This window comes from Eriocheir sinensis, chromosome 30 (genome assembly GCF_024679095.1).
Source record: "Eriocheir sinensis breed Jianghai 21 chromosome 30, ASM2467909v1, whole genome shotgun sequence".
NCBI classification, from domain to species: domain Eukaryota; kingdom Metazoa; phylum Arthropoda; class Malacostraca; order Decapoda; family Varunidae; genus Eriocheir; species Eriocheir sinensis.
Window position 1 is genome coordinate 16,432,242 of NC_066538.1, and position 21,065 is coordinate 16,453,306.

General features: G+C 42.7%; 1 protein-coding gene across 7 annotated transcripts in view; it reads right to left on the bottom strand.

Annotated features, from left to right (window-relative positions):
* The window catches only part of LOC127005653 (CAD protein-like), a 167,150-nt gene that overhangs the window by 104,498 nt on the left and 41,587 nt on the right, over positions 1 to 21,065 (bottom strand). For 6 of the 7 annotated variants that reach the window (XM_050874733.1, XM_050874735.1, XM_050874737.1 and 3 more), the window contains exons 2-14: positions 16,121 to 16,239; positions 11,855 to 11,996; positions 10,711 to 10,869; positions 8,613 to 8,721; positions 7,789 to 7,963; positions 7,082 to 7,220; positions 6,472 to 6,657; positions 5,613 to 5,762; positions 4,626 to 4,735; positions 2,859 to 2,998; positions 1,450 to 1,683; positions 818 to 968; positions 179 to 249 (exon numbers count right to left, since the gene is read on the bottom strand). In XM_050874733.1, coding sequence (XP_050730690.1) covers positions 179 to 249; positions 818 to 968; positions 1,450 to 1,683; positions 2,859 to 2,998; positions 4,626 to 4,735; positions 5,613 to 5,762; positions 6,472 to 6,657; positions 7,082 to 7,220; positions 7,789 to 7,963; positions 8,613 to 8,721; positions 10,711 to 10,869; positions 11,855 to 11,996; positions 16,121 to 16,226 — 1,872 coding nt within the window. In that variant the 5' untranslated portion in view covers positions 16,227 to 16,239. Of the gene's footprint in view, positions 1 to 178; positions 250 to 817; positions 969 to 1,449; positions 1,684 to 2,858; positions 2,999 to 4,625; positions 4,736 to 5,612; positions 5,763 to 6,471; positions 6,658 to 7,081; positions 7,221 to 7,788; positions 7,964 to 8,612; positions 8,722 to 10,710; positions 10,870 to 11,854; positions 11,997 to 16,120; positions 16,240 to 20,645; positions 20,810 to 21,065 lie in introns of those variants that run through there. The other variant, XM_050874734.1, reaches the window with a different exon arrangement.

Here is a 21,065-nt window from a genome sequence, read left to right on the forward strand (position 1 = left end):
AAATGATTGATATGCCGTGTGTAAAGTGACGTTGTGTGCTGGTGAGGGATACAGTGGAGGTGATGGTGTTTCTTAGGCGTGCAAGAATGTGTGCTGGTGATTGTAATGATGGTAATAGAAGCTGCGGTACTTTTGAAGCTAGCAGCAATAGTAGTACAGAATAGTATCAGCAACTCACCGTGATGCAGTTGTCATATGCATCTCGAACCACTTCATATTCCACTTCCTTCCACCCCTTCAGTGACTTGTCTGAGAAGAGAGAAAAAGAACAAGAACAGGAATTATTATGTTTCCAGATAAATTAGCACACCTGAACTTACAATTAGCTGACAACAACAATAAAAGAAGGAAAAACAACTCAAATACATGAAAATAAATAAATAAATAAATGCTCAGTTTAAAATGCATGCCAATTACTTGAACTGGGCATGCAATATCAGCTCAACTAAATATACCCTCAAGTATACACAACTCTCCCTTGGTTTCTTATTATAAATTTTAAAGACTATTTCTACATGGAGGAACATATGATCATTGAGATGGCTGTTCTAGGCAAAAATAGTGGAGGACCCTTTTCCGACCCATCACTCACATATCAATCAGCAAGAACAATGTGCCCTTTCCTTTCCTTCCATTACATTTTTAACAATCCTATCTTTCCTGAACTTTCCACATACTCTCCCATCACCTTCCTTTCTTCTATTAACAATCAGCAGCAATACCCTTCTTTCGTTTCCTTCCAATACTCTTTTTTTAATCATATCAATCCTCTCCTTAACCCTCCATACACTCTCCTCTCAAACCCTCCACAATGTACCAATGATGAGTTGCGGGGAGTGAGCGAAGGCGGAGGTCGCCAGCTTTGCCAGTTCCTGAGGGTTGTCGGCGAACCCTGAGCCGAGGCCGCCCAGCGCGTAGGCAGCCCTGGCCAGCACCGGGTAGCCAATCCTCTCGGCAGCCTCGTGTGCCTGGGTGGGGGAGCAGACACAAGGGACATGGTGTTTAGCTGGGACTGGAATTCATATATATCATTAGTGACATTTGTATACACTGATGAGGACTAAAGCTGTCTCAGTGCTAATGATGCTTTCTCTTTTATTTAAATTACTTCTCCTCCTCCTTTCCTTCTTCCCTGCTCCTCCTCCTGCTTCTTTTTCTCTTCATTTTCCTTCATTCCCTCTACTATTTTTTTTTTTCCTTATCCTCTTAGTATTCATTTCTCTCTTATGAAAAAACTGCTTGATATAATGAGTATGAACTACCATTAATTTTTCACACGTAGTTTTCATAAAAAATATCACCATCGCCGACACTATTACCAGACACTGAGATTAATAAAGAGCATGTAATATAACTGCCCTACAGACATAACCATCATCATGAATAACCCACTCCAACCATGAACTGCCCACTTTTGACATGACTTGCCCACTCCACACCCAGCCTCACCTCCTCCACAGAGTACACAGCAGCTGAAGGGGCCACGCGCTCCCCCACAGATGCCACCACCTCGGCAAACATCTTCCGGTCCTCGCTCTGCACGATGGAGGCCACGGGAGTTCCCAGCACCCGCACCCCGTACTTGGACCACACCCCAGCACGCTCCAGCTCCACCCCACAGTTGAGTGCAGTCTGGCCCCCGAAGGTTAGCAGTACACCGTCTGGACGCTCGGACTTGATGACCTGAGGGATGGGAAATGCTGGTGAGTGTTTTGTTTTACTTAGTTTTGTTGTTGTTGTTGATAGTGTTGAATGTTTTTTTGATTGTCATTTGATTACGCCAGAGTTTGCATTGGATTTCAGGTATGTGTTCTCCCTTTTCCCATCTTCCTATAATTAAAAGAGAGAATGTTTTGTTTGATTTAGTTTTTGATTTTTTTTTGTTTATGCCCAGATTTTGTTATTATTTCAAGTATTGTCTTCCTTTTTCTACCTTCCTATAATTAAAAAAAAGAATGTTTTGTTTGATTTAGTTTTGTTTTTTGTCGTTTGTTTATTTATGATTGAATTTTGTATTGTATATGTATGTGTGTGTTTTCCCATCTCTTCCTATAATTAAAGAGAGAATGTTTTGTTTGATTGGTGGTGTTTCAATGTTTTTGTTTTTTTTCGTTTGTTGTTTTATGCATTTTTTATTGGATTTCAAGTGTATATGTGTTTTTTTCACCTTCCTATATAATAAAGAGAGAATGTTTTGTTTGATTTGTTCTAGTTTTGTTGTTGGTGGTGGAAGTGTTCAATGTTTTTTTCTGATTTTCGTTTGTTTATGCCAGATTTTGTATTGTATTTCAAGTATGTGTTCCCCCTTTTCCTACCTTCCTATAATTAAAAGAGAGAATGTTTTGTTTGATTTAGTTTTGTGTGTGGTGGTGGAAGTGTTCAATGTTTTTTTCTGATTGTCGTTTGTTTATGCCAGATTTTGTATTGTATTTCAAGTATGTGTTCTCCCTTTTCCCATCTTCCTATAATTAAAAGAGAGAATGTTTTGTTTGATTTAGTTTTGTTGTTGGTGGTGGAAGTGTTCAATGTTTTTTCTGATTGTCGTTTAATTATGCCAGAATTTGTATTGTATTTGATGTATGTGTTCTGCCTTTTTCCTACCTTCCTTTAGTTAATAGAGGTACCATAGTTATTAAATAGTTACTTCACTCTTATCATCATCAGTCTTACCAATTACGGTGTCTCCATTTCCATTTAGGTTATAGTTTTATTTTACAGATGAGTATGGAGTAATAAGCGTAACAAAGCCATATATCCAGATGGTGTTTGATCTCATACTTCGGAGAATAAGAACTATATAGATACATAGATAACTTCATTCCTCCCTTGCAAGTATACTCAATTGCCAACCTCCTCACCTGCTCAACATAGGAGGGTGTGATGGGCAGGAAGTACACCTTGTCGGCCAGTCCCTTGCTGGTCTGCACGGTGGCAATATTGGGGTTCATGAGCACAGACTCCACCCCCTCCTCCTTCATGGCCTTGATGGCTTGGGAACCTGTGTGTTGGGGGGGTTGTTAGTGCTGTGCTGGTGAAAGTAGTGGTAGAAGTTGCAGGTATAGTAGCGGCTGTAGTCATGGATGTAGTAGTATATATAGCTGAAGCACCGATGACGGATTATCGTACTCAGAGCCGCGTATTTACTGGTTTCTGGCCCATAACTGTTGCCGAGAAGCATCAATATTTAACCATTTAAACGATAACCATATATGAAGGCAGTTATTTGGGTGATGCAAGCAGTTTTTGGGTCGGAAATCGGCAAACATAAGAGGCAGAGTACGACAACCTGGCAACGTTGAGCTGAAGTAACAAGGGATATACCGTGTCAGTAAAAAGCAATAATAGAAATAGCATGTTTGGAGCAGACATTAATTACACAACATGAACGTATAAACTTACTAATGGATGGACAAAATGATGACGCTGAAGTTTTTAGAACAGCATCACAAGAAAGAGGAATAGTAATGCATTAACTATTTATGAGAAAGTAAAAATCTCACAACACAACATGAACGTATAAACTTGCTAATGGATGGACAGAATGGAAAGGTTGAAGAGTTTAGAACACCATCACAAGAAAGAGGATTAGTAGAGAATTAACTATTTAAGAGAAAGTAAAAATCTCACAACACAACATGAACGTATGAACTTGCTAATGGATGGACAGAATGATGACGCTGAAGTTTTTAGAACAGCATCACAAGAAAGAGGAATAGTAGAGAATTAACTATTTAAGAGAAAGTAAAAATTTCACTACTGGTATTAATCACAAGAAAGAGGAATAGTAATGCATTAACTATTAATCTCACAACACAACATGAACGTATAAATTTGCTAATGGATGGACAGATAATGGATGGACAGAATGGTAAGGTTGAAGAGTTTAGAACACCATCACAAGAAAGAGGATTAGTAGACAATTAAGTATTTATGAGAAAGTAAAAATTTCACTACTGGTATTAATCACCAAAAAGAAGGAAAGATGAACATTAATTACACAACATGAACGTATAAATTTGCTAATGGATGGACAGAATGGTGAGGTTGAACAGTTTAGAACACCATCATTAGAAAGAGGAATAGTAGAGAATTAACTATTTAAGAGAAAGTAAAAATCTCACTACTGGTATTAATCACAAAAAAGAAGGAAAGATGAACATTAATTACACAACATGAACGTATAAATTTGCTAATAGATGGACAGAATGGTGAGGTTGAAGAGTTTAGAACACCATCACAAGAGAGAGGATTAGTAGAGAATTAACTATTTAAGAGAAAGTAAAAATTTCACTACTGGTACCAATCACCAAAAAGAAGGAAAGATGAACACACTAAGAAAATAAGAATCACACCACAATGAGAGGGAGACATGACTCACTTCAACAACTCAATCAATCAATCAGCTAAAACAAATAAAAAAAAATAGGAAAGATTGACATACACTAATATCACAAGACATTGAGCAAGGAAATGGAAGCATGACACTCCTCAATAAAATGTACCAACAAAATAAATAAATGTCAAAAAAACAAATATTTAAATGCACCAGAAGAAGGAAGAACACACACACACACACACACATGGAACAGAGGACACACTGAACAAGGCAAGGAAGCAGGACTCACCGGAATAGTCAAACTCCCCCGCCTGGCCGATGGAAAGCCCGCCGGAGCCCAGAATGAGTATCTTGTTGGGCAGCTTACCAATCTCAGCCTGGGGCACCTCGGGGATGGGCCTGGAGAACAATGGGTTAATGTGACAAATGCGTACTGGTTCTTATAGCAAATTAAGGGCACGGAGACTATATACTTACAACATACAGGAGGAATAATGAGTAAAGAGGAGCAAAGAGCAATGACATTTATTATCGTAATTGATTACCCTCTTATATTTTTTAAGTAATCGTAATCGAATACATTGAAAATGTAATCGTAATCATGATTACTTTTGCGATTACATTAGCAAAGTTTTAGTTAATAGTTTCTCATACACAAGTATGTACTCTAAATATCTGTAGTAACTCAACCAATTAAATATTTACTAGGGTACATGGGTATGAAATTTGCAAGTTCACCTTTCAGTCCTTACTGTAATCATGATTGTAATCACGATTAATACATCATGTAATAGTAATCATAATCGATTACACCTAATTTTAGTGCAATCATAATCATAATCGTGAAAATATGAGGTAATCGTAATCGATTACATAACATAAGTAATCGCCCCGTGTCTGCATTTGACAAAGATGATGACGATGAGGAGGAGGAGGAGAAAAAACAAAACATATAGCGACATATTTCTGAAGCAGAGAAGAAAGAGAAGGAGAAGACTGGATATGAAGCAACACACAAACCAAGACCACAGAAAGAAAAAATATGATAGAGAGAAGGAGTGAGAAGGAGGAAGAGAAAAATACTCTAACACCAACACAGTAATAAAGGAAAGAGAAGAAAAGGAAGGAGGACACAAAGCACAATAGTAATAAAACAAAAAAGAAGAGTAAGAACGACACAAACACATACATATAACCTTAAAAAAATAAAGTGCAACAGAGCAGATGGAAAAAAACAAAGAAAAAAAAAAACATGACAGGGTGCCCCCAAACTCACTTATACAGGAGGTGGGAGGTGAGCGTGGCTGGAAGGTCCCAAGTGTCGCGCGTCACCCCATGGCTGGCCTGTCGTGCCGCCTCCAGGAACACATCAAACAGGCTCTCCAAGTCCTCGGGCCCGGCACAGTGCTCGGGGTGGAACTGGACACTGGCGGGGAGGGAGGGAGGTGTTATAAGGTGAGGGTAAGCATAAGGTGGGGTGGTGGGGGTTGAGTGGTTGGTGGGGGTTGGTTGATAAATCTCTCTTTTCATCAATTTTTCTCAGGTCCAGCGTGGAACTGTACACTGTTTGGGAAGGTGAGAGGAAGGAAGGTGGTGGTACTGGGTTGTGAGGGTGGCTGTGTGTGGTGGGAGGGTGGTGAGGAAGATAATGCTGAGGTGTGTGTATTTGTAAGGGTGATTGATGTGGATTGGGTGACAATTTTTGTTTGTTTTTGCCTATGGATGCCTTAACTGTTTTGTTAATGTCAACATATTTAACAAATTGAAATATTAATTAAGTAATATTGCCCTTATGCATCTCATATACACAAATGTACACATGTATGCATGAAAAACACACACATACACACAGTATGTGTATATGTGTGATTAGCATACTAAGAGTAAGATCACATCCCAAAAAATCTCAGTTTTGATTCCCAGGAGTAATGGAGACAGATGGGAAGTCTCCTCACACCCATGCCTCTGCCCACCCAGCAGTGCATAGACACCAAAGTTGTGTCCCACCTCCCAGGGTGGTGGTCTGACAAAGCCAAGGGTGTGTAACCCACGAGAGAAAACCCAAGGCCTTCAGACCGGTGACTTGCAAGCTTGATTTACTCCTGTAGGGCACAAGTAGGTGAATATACACACACCTGAAGAAGGGCATGGAGCGGTGCACCAAGCCCTCGTTGGACCCGTCATTCTTGTTGGTGAAGAGCGACACCCAGTCTGGTGGCACCGTGGCCGTGTCCACCGCGTAGCCGTGGTTCTGCGCAGTGATGAAGCAGCGCCGCGAACCCTCGTGCATGCAGGGCTGGTTGTGGCCACGATTACCATACCTGTGGGGGGATGTTATTAGAAGACAGTCACTTTTCTTTTTCATTTTTGTGAAGTGGAGTTGGTATTAATCAATCAATCAATGGGAGTATATGCCAGGGGGCGCATCACCTCTCCCACCTTACGACGCCAATCCTGGGAGTTCCCCTGACCCTATATATTACAACTTCGGTAAATGCATACACACACATTCACCCACCCACCCACCCACACCTATTCCCCAACCCACACCAACACCCAACTATACCCATACCCACACCTACACCCACACCCAACTATACCCCCCCACACCCACACCCATCCACCTATATTTCCACCCACACCCACACCCACCTACATCCTCACCCACTCATCCACACATTCCCCCTCTCCCCCCCACCCATAACCACCCATGCCCCCCACCCACAAACCCCACCCAGCTCTCACTTCATCTTGTAGGTCCCACAACCGGCAGCCACGGAGAGCAGCTGGTGGCCGAGACAGATGCCGAAGATGGGCTTGGTGACGCTGGCGGCCATCACCGAGCGCAGGTGTTCCACGGTGGTGCTGCACATCTGGGGGTCACCTGAATGAGGGGGGAGGCAGGTAAGGACACACTGAGGTAAGAAATGGCAAGGATCACATAAACAAGAGTGAGAAAAAGGATAGAAAAGAGTAATATAGGTGTTACTAGATACAGACAATCAATGGGGACATACATCAGGGGGCGCATTGCTTGGCCCACCCTACGACTCCAAGCTCATATAGACAGATGTGATATAAAAATCCATTCAGGTTTGTCAATAGGAAAAATGATATACACTACCAAGGCTGAGAATGGGATGATAAGTAAGGGAGAGAATAACCTATTATCAGAAGATCTACCAGTCCATAAAAGTAAGGAAGAAAGAAGGTTGAAGATGAAGGGAAAGATGGAGGAAGGTAAAAGAAAGGTTAGAGATGAAGGGAAGAATGGAGGAAGATGAACAGAGGGGTGGAGGAAGGTAAAGGGAAGGGTGGAGGGGAATGAAGGGAACGGTGAATGAAAATGAGAGGGAATGGGAATACAAGGGACAAAATAAAGGAAAGATTGAAGATAAGAAAAAATAAAACAAAATAAACAGAGAAAACAAAACCTCCCATCCAACACTAACCTGGCCCATTGCTGAGGAAGAGGCCGTCATACTGGGTGGGGTCGAGCTGGTGGTCCCAGGGCACGACCGTCACGCAGGCACGCCACTTCAGGAGGCACCGCAGCTGGTTGTTCTTGAGCCCCAGGTCCACCACCAACACCCGCACCTCTCCATCGGGGTTGTAGATGCGTGGCTCCTGTGGCGAGGGTGTGGAGTTAAGGGTGTCAGGGTGGAGGATGAGGTTACAGAAAAGGAAAATAAAAAAGGCTACTAGTTAAGGGTGTCAGGGTGGAGGATGAGGTTACAGAAAAGGAAAATAAAAGGGGGGTACTGTCTTATAATATAGTAACTGGTTGTAAATAGCTGAAAATACTGTCTGATGATAATAAAAAATTGCAACAAAATAAAAATAAAAACACTAATATCATGATCTCTCTCTCTCTCTCTCTCTCTCTCTCTGCCATTCTTTCTTATTTACTTCTCCTTTCTCACTTTCCTTCTCTCTCTCTCTCTTACCATCCTTCCTTATTTACTTCTCCTTTCTCCGCCTCCTTCTCTCCTTCCCTCCCTCTCTTCCTCTTTCTTCCTTCCCTCCTTCCCTCCTTACTGTACTTTCCTCCATCCCCCTTTTCTCTCATTTTTTTCCTCCTTCACCTTTTCTTCCATCCTTTTCTACTGTTTTCCCTGAGAGCATAATAAAAAAACTAATGTCTCATAAATTAGCAACTAGTAGACTATTTCCTTATTCCCTTGAGCACTTTCCTTTACTATAAAAAAGAATAAAATACATAAAAAATAACAACACTATTAACCTGGCCTGACCAACGTAGCTTTTCTTGACCCACCTTGATGGACACCTGGTCGACGAGATTGACCTTGTTGGGGTCATAGAAAGCCGGGTCGTCCCCTCCATCCACCACGATCTTGCCCAGGAGTGATCCATGCTCCCGGATCCTTAGGGTGGAAGAGAGGTCAATAAGGGATGATGGTAGAAGAAAAAGGGATGGAAAGAAGATAGGAGTAGGAAGGTAAGACCAAGGATGAGGAGAAAGTGCAATAAAGAAAAGGAAAAAGAAGGAGAGGGAGAGGTCAATAAAGGAAGAGGTAAGAGGGAAGAGAAGACAGCAGAGAATAGAGGGAGAGGAAGAGAGTGAGTAAGGAAGAAAGAATGGGAGAAGGTAGATAAGGGAAGAAGAGGAGAGGATGGAGAGGAAAGGAAAAAAGAAGAAAAGAGAAGAGGAAGAAGGAAGGACAGTGGAGAGAGAGAGAGAGAGAGAGAGAGAGAGAGAGAGAGAGAGAGAGAGAGAGAGAGAGAGAGAGAGAGAGAGAGAGAGAGAGAGAGAGAGAGAGAGAGAGAGAGAGAGAGAGAGAGAGAGAGAAAAAAAAAATTATAATGAAGGGGAGATGATGGAAGGGAGGAAGGAGGAGGGGGAGAGATAAAAGGAAAGAATTCAAAGGAGATATTAGAAGGAAAGGAAGGGAGGGAGGGAGGGAGGGAAGGAGGGAGAGAGAGGAGGAGGAAGGGAGAGGGGAGTTATTATACTTAATTATAAAAGGTTAATAAACTCCTATTACTCTCCTCCTCCTCCTCTTCCTCTTTTCACTCTCAATGCTTTTTCTTTTTTATTTATTTATTTTATTTCTTCCTTTTCTCCTCCTCCTCCTCTATCTTTATTCCTCTTTCTAACTTTGTGCTTTTTTTCATTTTCTTCTTATTTTTATCTCCTCCTCCTCCTCCTCTATTGATTTTACTAATTTTTCTTCCTCCTCATCTTCTTCATCCTTTTTCTCTTCTTCTTCTTCCTTCTCCTCCTTCTCCTCTTCCTCCTCCTCCTCTTCCTGGTACAAAGAACCCAGGTGACTGATTTTCAATGAGCTCATTATACATCAATAGCTGCCTCCTCTTCTTCTTCCTCTTCCTTCATTATTTTCCTCCCCTTCCTCCTCCTTTATTTTCCTCTTCTCTTTCCTTCCACTATCCTATATTTCCTCCTCTTCCTCCTCCTTTGGTTATCTATTCGTTTCTCCTCCTTTTTAACACCCCTTTCTTCTTTATTTGTCATTCAACTCTTTCTTAAGCTTTTCTAATGTTTCCTTTTCTTCCTTTTCCTTTTGTGCCTCTTCCTTCCTCTTTTTAGTTTTCCTTTTTATTGCTTTATTAATTTTTTTCTTCTTTTTCTTCTTCTCGTCCTCCTCTGCCTCCCATTTCTTTATTCCTCTTTCTAACTTTGTACTTTTCCCTTCCCTTCCTTCTTCCCCATTCTCTCTTCATTTCATTTTCCTCTTCCTCCATCTCTATTTTCCTCTCCCTTCCCCCCTTTGCTATTATCCTCCTTATCCTTCCTTCCTTCCTTTTCTACTCCTATTTCTTTTCATCAATGTTACTTATTATCTAAAATTAAGACCTCTATAGCAATGGAAATTATTAGATGGTTAGGCAACTTTTTTGATGCAGTAGAATAATAAAACTTAGCAAACTATATTGAGGTGACAAAAAAAAAATCCTTAAGCTATCCCTCAAGACGAAGAAAAAGAAGAAAAGAAGAAGAGGAAGAAGAAAAGAAGAAAAGAAGAGAGGATGAAGAAAAGAGGAAGAAGAAAAACAAGTAAACAAATTAAGATATAAGAGAGAAGAGAGATGAAAAACAAAGATGAGACAAGACATAAGACCAGAAAGAAAAAAATACAAAAACACCTCAAACACCAGCTTCCCTCCCCCTTCAACCCCCTAAACATATACTACAAAAAAACTATAGAATAACACCCACCCCCCAAACATCCAAGCCTCCTCACCCACTTCTTGGCGAGGGCGAAATAGAAAAGAAAAAAAAAAAATACACCTCAAACACCAGCTTCCCTCCCCTTTCAACCCCCCAAAACATATACTACAAAAAACTATAGAATAACACCCGCCCCCCCAAACAGCTAAGCCTCATCACCCACTTCTTGGTGAGGGCACGGGTGTCGATGCCCTGGATACCACAGATCCCCTCAGCGATCAGCCACTGGTTCAGGGTGCGGGAGGCGGCCCAGTGGGAGGGCTGCTCGCACACCTCACCCACCACCAGCCCCGCCACCCACACACGGCGGCTCTCCACATTTCTGTAAGATAATAAAAACAGCATTAGTACTTCTCTATACCTTCGTCATAGCTATTTCCTGATGCTGGTGATTCTTTAGGTTTTGGTTTCGCTATTTTTGTCTATGTAACTACAATTATTTTTCTTATCTTCCTTTTCTTTTATTTCTCTTCTTCCATCTATTTTATTTTCCTCCTTCTCCCCCTCTCCTATCTTCCTCCTCCTCCTTCCTTCCTCTTAACACCACGTACCGTCTCTTTCTTCTACATTCTGAGTCAACAAAATGTGCTTCTGCTTGTAATGATGCTGACGAAGATGTGTTTTCAGGGAGAGGAGGAGGGCAGCAGAAAATGCCACAGAGAGCAAGGAAACGAACAAAGAGTTGAGACAAGAAACGTTCAAACGACTAATGAAGGATTTGTTTACGTTTTCTCTCTCTCTCTCTCTCTCTCTCTCTCTCTCCGGGGTGATGAGGTCTAGAATATCATGAATTGGATTTTGAAAGCGTTTCCACGATTGTTGAATGTTTGAAGAAAAGATATATGAAGAGCTAGTGATGTCTCATAAGGCAGATAATGAAATACTGGTACGGTACTAAAACGAATCTTAACCTGGTCCGTCTTACTTTTCTTATTTATCTTGCTATTCTCTATAAAACAGTGTGTGTATATCTCCTTATCCTGAAACTTTTGACCCGGTTCATTTTCTGCTTTTACGTTGGTAGATAAAAGATACGATCAGGGTTTCGGTTTCGTCTCGAGCTCAGCGAGGCAAAACAGCTGAGGGGAGTTTTGAAAAATTGGGTAAAAATGTAGCAGGAGTAGGCATATTATTATCAAGACACAAATTATGTTTTCATGGGTAAAATATGACTACTTTATTCCGGGTTGACCTTTTAGCAGATAGGTGGGGGGGGTGGGGGGCAGTAGTCTCACCCCCTAGAACCTCCTGGCGCCTGAGATGAAGGTGGCTAAACTCATCTATTCTACGGCTCTGGATAGACTTACTTGGGCAGGCCGTTTGTGTCGAGGAGGGAGGTGTCGGGGACGCCGTAGTTGCCCACCAGCGGATAGGTCAACACGAGAAGCTGGCCGCAGTACGAGGGGTCTGTCAGGGCCTCGGGATAGCCAACCATGCCCGTCTGGAACACTGAAACACACGGGGAGGGGGTCAGATGGTTAGATAGATAGACATACATTGATAGATAGGTTGTTTGATAAGTTGATAGTTGGATAGGTAGATAGTTGGACACACACACACACACACACACACACACACACACACACACACACAGGCACGCAGACAGATAGATGTAGATATTTTTAAGTAGATAGATAAAGATAGATAAGGAAATACAGATCGACTACTCACTATAATGAAAGCTGAGAGATGAACACACACACACACACACAAAAAAAAATAATAATAATGAACCTTTTAGTGTGTGTGTGTGTGTGTGTGTGTGTGTGTGTGTCAATAGTATACACAAAATATCTTTCATTAGGGCGGGACTGTCGTTTTAAAATACAATTAGTCAACACACACACACACACACACACACACACACACACACACACACACATACACACACACACACACACACACACACACACAAATGTCTGTCTAGTGCATGGTTTTTAATCTGGGAGACAGGGGATTTGCACGGTCTATCTGTTTGTCTGGGGTGGTTGATCTGCAGTAGCCGGTGAGGGAGTCGTGACGCTCAACTCTTGCATAGGATTGAGGGACGAGGGGCTACGAACGTGTTAGAAAGAATGGCTGACTCGGCGCATCGATCCCTCAGTTGTTTGTGCTCTGCTGCGTCACGAACTGTTTAACACGCCTCAGCACGGCCCACCCAATGAATAGACTTGGGCCATATTTTTAAACATTTCTGCGCCCAAGAACACGTGATTTACTAGTCTTTCATGGGAGTTTAGGGCATTTCCAGGGGTACTTTTATGACCCTGGTGGTAGTCTGAGCCTTCTTCTGCACGGTGAACCTAAAAGAACACTCATTAGAACTCGATTAACCTCCTTTTTGGCCTCTGGAAATAGTTGGTGTGAGGGGTGGGAGCATCTGACAATACCAACCTTAGGGCCAGTTTCACAGTTCGCCATGACGGGTTAGTAAGCTCCCAAACCAATACCAGAGCCTTCGAAATTTCCTTGTATAGTGTTTGGTGTTTATATTTAAGTTCACATATTTGATGAAACTAAACAGGAAAAGTCTTGTGTATTTAGTGTGGCATTGAAGACCTCACCATTTTGGATTGTATGGGATTCTATAGTTTGGTTCGGGCTGTTACGAAGACACACTGTTGGACTGTGAAATCGGCTCTTAGACTATTCTCAAACGCTTCGGGGCCTATACACCCACACCTGACAAGGCTTTCGTAGAGGTTGTATTGATATTTTAATGGCTATTTTTTTAAAAGCCCAGTGATAGTTTGACAAGGTTTCTCCCCCATGAACGTAAAAAAAAATACTCATGAAAACCCGAGTATTCTTTTTTGTGGCCTTAGGAAATTGTTGCTGTGAGCCGAAAGCGCCGCATACAATGGAGAAACTACTTTGCCGATTAAGAAGGCAGGAGATTATGTCGTTTAGGAAGAAGACACAAGTTCAACATCCTCCCGCCATTCAGAGTAGAGAGAGGACTGACGTGACTCTGGAGAAAAAATAATATGGCGGGTGTGGTGAAATAAATCTGACCGGACATAACCCCGACACACACACACACACACACACACACACACTGGTGATTTAAGTGTAAAAAGTCTGTCAGCGGTAAGTGTGGAGTACGTAATGACTTCTTAGTACACATGACAGCAACGTTATATATAAACAGCTGAAGATACAGTTGTAAAAAAAATAAAATACAGAGGGCTGCTACATGATAGTCTTATAAACTATTTGTGCATAAAGGTTATATAAAAATATCTTCAATCATGCTACATTAGAAGGAGGCAATGACCACACACTTGCAGGGAATAGTCTCGGGACGCTTCGGTACGTGCATGGTTCGGTCGGTGGTTCGGGAGCGCACGGATGAAGCGTCGCTATTTCGAGGGAGTATTGGATTGGATTCCCTCACACTAAAGTGACTACACCCATCGTGACATCCATTACTCCGGACAGACGAGCTTTGAGCCGCGTCCACACTATTGGGCAGTGGCTGGCGGGCATGAAAAAGGCTGTTGTCGCACACGTATATAGCGAGCAAACCACTGGATAACCCGTGCAACGTTGCCAGATTGTCTTATTCAGCCACTTATATTTACCGACTTCCAACCCAAAACCGTCTCCTAGGCCCCCAATAACTAGATTCATTTATATTTATCGTTAAAATAGTTAATTCCTGATGTTTCTTGGCAATAGTTAGGCGTCAGAAACCGGTAAATACTATGCTGTGAGTTCGATAATCTGGCAACGGTGGCCCAGACAACGGTTAATATTCATTCTATCCGCCTGTTTCTATGTCGGCCTTCATTTTTACAGTTTGAAGCACGGACCAACCATCTTCATATTAACCACAAAGTTATATAGCGCGCGCTCTAGGAATATAACTCTGTGATATTAACGTATTGCATCACGAGACGAAAAACTATAGATTAGCAGTTTTACTAATTACTTCTCTCTTCTTTCAGCACTATCAATAACCTTTTAGAACCCCGAATTACGGAAACTCATAATACTGCAGCATGCGAACTAATATATATTAATGGATGCGCCTTGTAGATTAGATGAAAGGGAAATGAATGAGGAAAAATCTAATATTCGTGTACGGAGATCAAGACAAAATGAATGATGGTGAATGGAATAGAGAGAGAGAGAGAGAGAGAGAGAGAGAGAGAGAGAGAGAGAGAGAGAGAGAGAGAGAGAGAGAGAGAGAGAGAGAGAGAGAGAGAGAGAGAGAGAGTAAAGTGAAGAGAAAGGCGAAGAGAGGAAGAAAAAGAGAAAGGAAAAAAAAGAAAAAAAAAAGAAAAAGGAAAAAGAAAATAGAGAAAAGGGAGAAAGATAAAGAAAGAAGAAAATGAGAAAAAAAGAGAAAGAAATATAAGAAAAAGCAAAAAAAATGAAAGAAAAAAGATGAAAATAAGAATAAATAAAAAAAGATGAAGGAAGAAAAAGAAACAAAGAATAAGAAAGAATAAGAGAAAAAGAAAGAAAAAGAGAAAGGGAGAAAAAACAACGAAAAAGAGAGAGAGAGAGAGAGAGAGAGAGAGAGAGAGAGAGAGAGAGAGAGAAAAGCAAGACCCCAACATCCACCGCCCTTCTTCAATCTTCCCCCCAAAACCTACCCTAGATTCACCCTCCTTCCCCACCCTCACCACCGCCCTGGGACCAATACTTCTGCCCTTGTCGACTTGCTCCGAGTGAGAAGTTAACGAGAAAGTTTTGCTCACTTCGCGAAAACACTGACACATTCACGCCTATACGAACACGACAACTTGAAGGCGGTGACACACAACTTCAGGCGCCAGGAAAATAAAAGTGTACGATACGAGCGCAACTTCACTTAGAATTTACTGTTATGATTGGAGAGGAGAGAAGAGAAGAGGAGAAATGAGAAGATAAAAGGAAAGAGGAGAAATTAGAAAGGAAGAGGAAAGGAGAGGAGAGAAAGAAAGGAAAATGAGAGAAGAAATGAGATGATAAAAGAGGAGAAAAGAGAAGGGGAGAGGAAAGGAGAGAGAATAAAAAGACAAGAGCAAGAGAGAGAGAGAGAGAGAGAGAGAGAGAGAGCAATGACTCACACGCCCGACAACTTGAACGGCGAAAGACGAACTCACTTGCCTGTATCCCAGTCCCCCAGTCCCCAGTCCCCCAGTGCCCAGCCCCAGCTACTTCGTTTTCTCGTGCCCCAGTCCCGCCTTCCCTTAGTCTTAAATCCCCCAGTACCCATCCTATAGGCTATTCCCCATGTTCCCTAGTACCCATCCCCAGTTCCTTCAGATACCCCATGGCTTCTAGTACCCACCCCCAGTACCCATCCCCAGTTCCCCCAGATTCCTTAAGTCCCCCACTACCCACCCAAAGTTTCTCACAGTTCCCATCCCTACCTCCCCAGTTTTCTCATTTCCCCCAGTACCCACCCTGTGTCTCCCCCTCGTGTCCCTCAGTACCCTCCCTCAGTACCTAACGCCTGTCTCCCCTCGTGTCCCCCAGTACCCACCCTGTCCTATTAGATTCCCCATTACTCCCCCAGTTTTCTCATTTTCCTGTCCCCAGTACCCACCCCAATGTCCCCCCGTGTCCCCAGTACTCACCCACTTCCCCCGCCGTCGCCTGCGTGGCCCCGAACGCCTCGCCGGGGAACTCGGTGCCATCCTGCAGCACCAGACGCGCCCGCTTCGCCTGCTGCGCCTCCGCCATGCCTCGCCCACGCCTGCACGGGAGGAGGAGAAGCATGAACAATGGGAAGCACGGACAACCAGGCAGCAGAAAGAAGCATGTACACTGGGAAGCATGGACAACCAGGCAACAGAAAGTATTGATCTATAGCATAGCCTCTAAGCCTATACGTAGAAATACATGTCACTGTTAGCCCGAGAACACGGTGAAGAGGTGTAACTAAAAGATAATTTCACAGTCCAACGCAATGGCTTTTAACTACTCCCCTGACTAACTCAAGGCGTTTATTATTTTTAGCACTTGTCCCTACCATTGTATCTTTTTAGTTTCCTGATGCTACTTCCACATGTATCCTTAGCTGTATAATCACACAATGTACTGCCTGGGGGTTGGGATGGCATGTTCCTCCCTTCTCCTTTGCTGTTTACTTGCAACAATAAACTATCAATCAATCAATCAAAACGAAACAAAAACAACTAACAAAGGCACTCGTGACCCGTAGAGTAGATCACCACTCGACAAACAGTAACGATCGGTTCACTTCAAACCAATCAATATTTTCAAAAAGTTCATCGATTTCACATATCAAAACGAAACAAAAACAGCCAACAAGAGCACTCGTGACCCTCGACAAACAGTAACAATCAATTATTCTCTTCAAACCAATCAATATTTTCAAAAAGATCATCGATTTCACATAATAAACTGCTTCTCCTGGATATTTCAGCGACGGATGACCCGCTTCGAAAAGGAAACAAAAAAGAAGAAAAATTACCACCAATGCTTGTCCTATGCACCGTTGCCAGATTATCGTACTCAGAGCATAGTATTTACCGGTTTCTGACGCCTAACTATTGCTAAGAAACATCAGGAATTAACTATTTTAACGATAATTATAAGTGAATCTCCTTATTGGGGTCCACGAGTCAGTTTTTGGGTCGGAAGTCGGTAAATATAACAGGCTGAGTATAAGACAATCTGGCAACGTTGGACTCCTGCGCCTCGCTCGACTCGGTAAAAAAAGAAAACTCCCAATTATCGTGTTCGCTTGGAGCTCAGAGAAGATTAAATAATTGACACACTGAACTTAATTAATAGAGTACATGGGGGCCAGTCATTTATAATTTATAGTTTATCATTCAACAATTATTTATCATTTATCGCTTATGCCTTATCATATATCACTTATCGTTCACATAGGAAGAGGAGGAGGAGGATGAAGAGGAGGAGGAAGAGGAAGGAGAGATAGTGCGGAGAATGCGGTGGTGGAGATAACCAGAAAGGATGAGGATGAAGAGGAGGAAAAGATGGTGGGATGAATGCGGTGGTGGAAGGAGCCAGAGAGGAGGAGGAGGAGGAGGAAGAAGAGGAAGAAAAGATGATTTGGAGCACCGTTGCCAGAGAGGAGGAGGAGGAGGAGGAAGAAGTGAAGAAAAGATGTTTGGAGAATGGGTGGAAGGAGCAAACATTTAGGAGGAGGAGGACAATCTGGCAACGTTGATTTGGAGAATTCGGTGGTGGAAGGAGCCAGAGAGGAGGAGGAGGAGGAGGAGGAAAAGGAGATGAATTAAGGTAACGTAGAGGGAGGGGGAAGGTATACACAAGGACACACTAGGGTTAAATGATGATGATGATGATGAGAAGGAGGAGGAGGAGATGAAGGTCACGTAGAGGGAGGAAGAAGGTATACACAAGGACACACTAGGATCCTCAGTATAAACCCCACGACTAAGTGCGCGGTGTCTGACTGTAATGCAATGAGATCTTGGTCGAAGGTCACAGAGCTCACACGCACACCCAACCCCTTGCGCAGCCGGCGTGGTCATGAACCGTTATTTAGAGTGTAATTAATTTTGGGGTTAGGAAGCGGTGGAAGGTGGAGTACGAGAGGGAAGAGGTTGAGGTGGAGGAGGTGAAGGAGGGAAAGAGAAGGAAGAAGAAGAGGTAGTGATGATGATGGTGGTGGAGGAAGAGAAGAAGAAGGAGGAGGAGGAGGAGGAAGAGGTAAAAGAGGAGAAATGAAAGGAGGAATGAAGAGAAGTAGAAGGAAAAAAGAAAAACGTAGTATAGGAAAGTGGAGGACTAGGGCGAGAATGAAGGTGGAAGCGAGGTAAAAGAGGAGGAGGAGGAGGAGGAGGAAAAGAAGGAAGACACGAAAGGAGGAATAAAGAGAAGCAGATGATAAAAATGGAAGAAAAACAAAATAGCAGAATAGTAAAGTGGAGGACTAGGGAGAAAAAGACAGAGGAGGAGGAGGAGGTAAAAGGAGGAGAAATGAAAGGAGGGATGAAGAGAAACAGATGATAAAAAATGTAAGAAAAAACGAAGAGGCAGAATAGTAGAAAACGCACGAAAATGAAGGGGAACCGAGGTAAAAGAGGAGGAGGAGGAGGAGGAGGAAAAGGTGGAATACATGAAAGGAGGAATAAAGAAACATGATAAAAATGGAATAAAAAAACAATTAGCAGAATGGTAGAGTGAAGGACAAAGGCGAAAATGAAGGTGGAAACGAGGTAAAAGAGGAAGAGGAGGAGGTATAGTACGTGGAGGTGGATGCGGTGGAAGTAGCATGGGAGGAGGAGGTGGAAGAGGTGGAGGAGGAGGAGGAGGGTCAGTCGCGGTCCACGTGGTTATAGAGGAGGAGGAGGAGGAGGAAGGAGCCAAGTCTTATCAATCAGTTATCAGTGCTATTCGACGCGTGGGGGCTGGTGTGGTATAGGACTGGTATTGTGGCATTGTTTTGTGGCATTGTTTTTGCAGCATTGATTTTGTTTCCGTTTTTTGGAGCACCGTTTTCGTATATTTTTGTGGCATTGTTTCTGTGGCATTGTTTTTGTGGCATTGTTTTTGCTGCATCGATTTTGCTTCCGTTTTTTTGGAGCACTGTTTTTGTATATTTTTGTGGTATTGTTTTTGCTGCATCGATTTTGTTTCCGTTTTTTGTATCACTGTTTTCGTATATTTTTGTGGCATTGTTTTTGCTGCATCGATTTTGCTTCCGTTTTTTTGGAGCACTGTTTTTGTATATTTTTGTGGTATTGTTTTTGCTGCATCGATTTTGCTTCCGTTTTTTGTTTCACTGTTTTCGTATATTTTTGTGGCATTGTTTTTTTGTCATTGTTTTTGCTGCATCGATTTTGTTTCCGTTTTTTTGTATCACTGTTTTTGTATATTTTTGTGTCATTGTTTTTGTGTCATTGTTTTTGTGTCATTGTTTTTGTGGCATTGTTTTTGTGGCATTGTTTTTGTGGCATTGATTTTGTTTCCGTTTTTTTTTTGGAGCACTGTTTTTTGTATATTTTGGGGGCATTGTTTTTGTGGCATTGTTTTTGTTGCATTGATTTAGTTTCCGTTTTTTGTATCACTGTTTTCGTATATTTTTGTGGCATTGTTTTTGTGGGCCTTTTTTCAGCATTTATTGTAGCATTGTTTCATCAGGTTTTATCATCATTATTTTCTGTCGCTAATGTTTGTAGCTATCTTTGTTCTCGAATAATTGTTTTTTTTCTTATTGTTTTTGTATCGTAGTGTCAGTTTTTGTATCATTAATTCCGTTGGTTACTAGAACGGATTATAGTGTGTGTGTGTGTGTGTGTGTGTGTGTGTGTGTGTAATTCACCTCTTGTTCTGCTGCGGGTCTCTCTCGAGTCTCGTGTGTGTGTGTGTGTGTGTGTGTGTGTGTGTGTGTGTGTGTAATTCACCTCTTGGTCTGCTGCGGGTCTCTGTCGAGTCTCGTGTGTGTGTGTGTGTGTGTGTGTGTGTGACCACCACGGCCTGATCACAAGCTGGACTCGTCATCGCCAGCAAGTACCCTCCCTATTAGAGGAAGGCTCATTATAGTCGATATCTAGATACTGGCGGGGCCTTCACACACCACAACCCCCATCCATCTTGCTCAAGGGGGGGCAATAACCACTCGATCGTTGTCAGCGGAAAAATCCCGCCCGGCCTGAGCGGGGCTCGAACCTCTTCCTGCCACGCCGTGAAGCCTGGCAGCGCAGAGCCTTATTTATCTACTGAGTTATCGGAGCGGTGTGTGTGTGTGTGTGTGTGTGTGTGTGTGTGTGTGTAGTCCTCAATTAAAGCACACAGGTTGATGAAAAAAGGTGTATCTGGGCTGAAGGTTGTACTAAGGAAATGTGGAGATGAAAGTAAAAAAGAATGTCTAGTGTGTGTACTACTCGGCCCAGCCACAATGATCACAGTACAGATAACAAGGCTGCGGTGATGGAGGTGATGATAGTGGTGGTGAACTGGTGGCGAGGCGAAGCAGGTGTATTTAGGGGTGAGGGATCAAGGTGAAGGGGGTCGTGGGGGCAGTGAGAAGGACGAGAGGGAGGGGGTCAAGTCGAGTCAACCATGCACGTAGATCACCCACAAACGTTTCCACACTAACGTTCCTTGACACACTATAAAAAACGTACCGGCTCGCTTCCTTACCGGTCAATTCACACACACACGAGACGCCTTGAACTCCGCACCTCCCTGGCCGGCGGTGGAGCAGTGAATGGAGAAGAGGAGAGGGTAGTGCGCCCCGTGAAAGTTGGGCATACACTAACTCTGCCCCGTCAGCTCTCTGGGGCCCAACACCATGCTGGCCCCAGGGCGAATGCTAACCTCCGACGCCAATCTTATATAGGCAGAAGTTTAATTTGGCGTTGTGTTCTTATCTCTGAGGTGCGTTTTAGGTGATGGATCATGGTTGTTCTCCCTTTTACGTTCTTATTCAGTCTCTGCTTTCTATGGCGGGAGAGAAGTTAGAATACGAGGTTATCTTGTATATTTTAGTTGGAAGTGTAATTTAACATCATACAAGACAGAATAGTGAGTTGAGTGAGTATTTCTAGGTTGTCCATAACA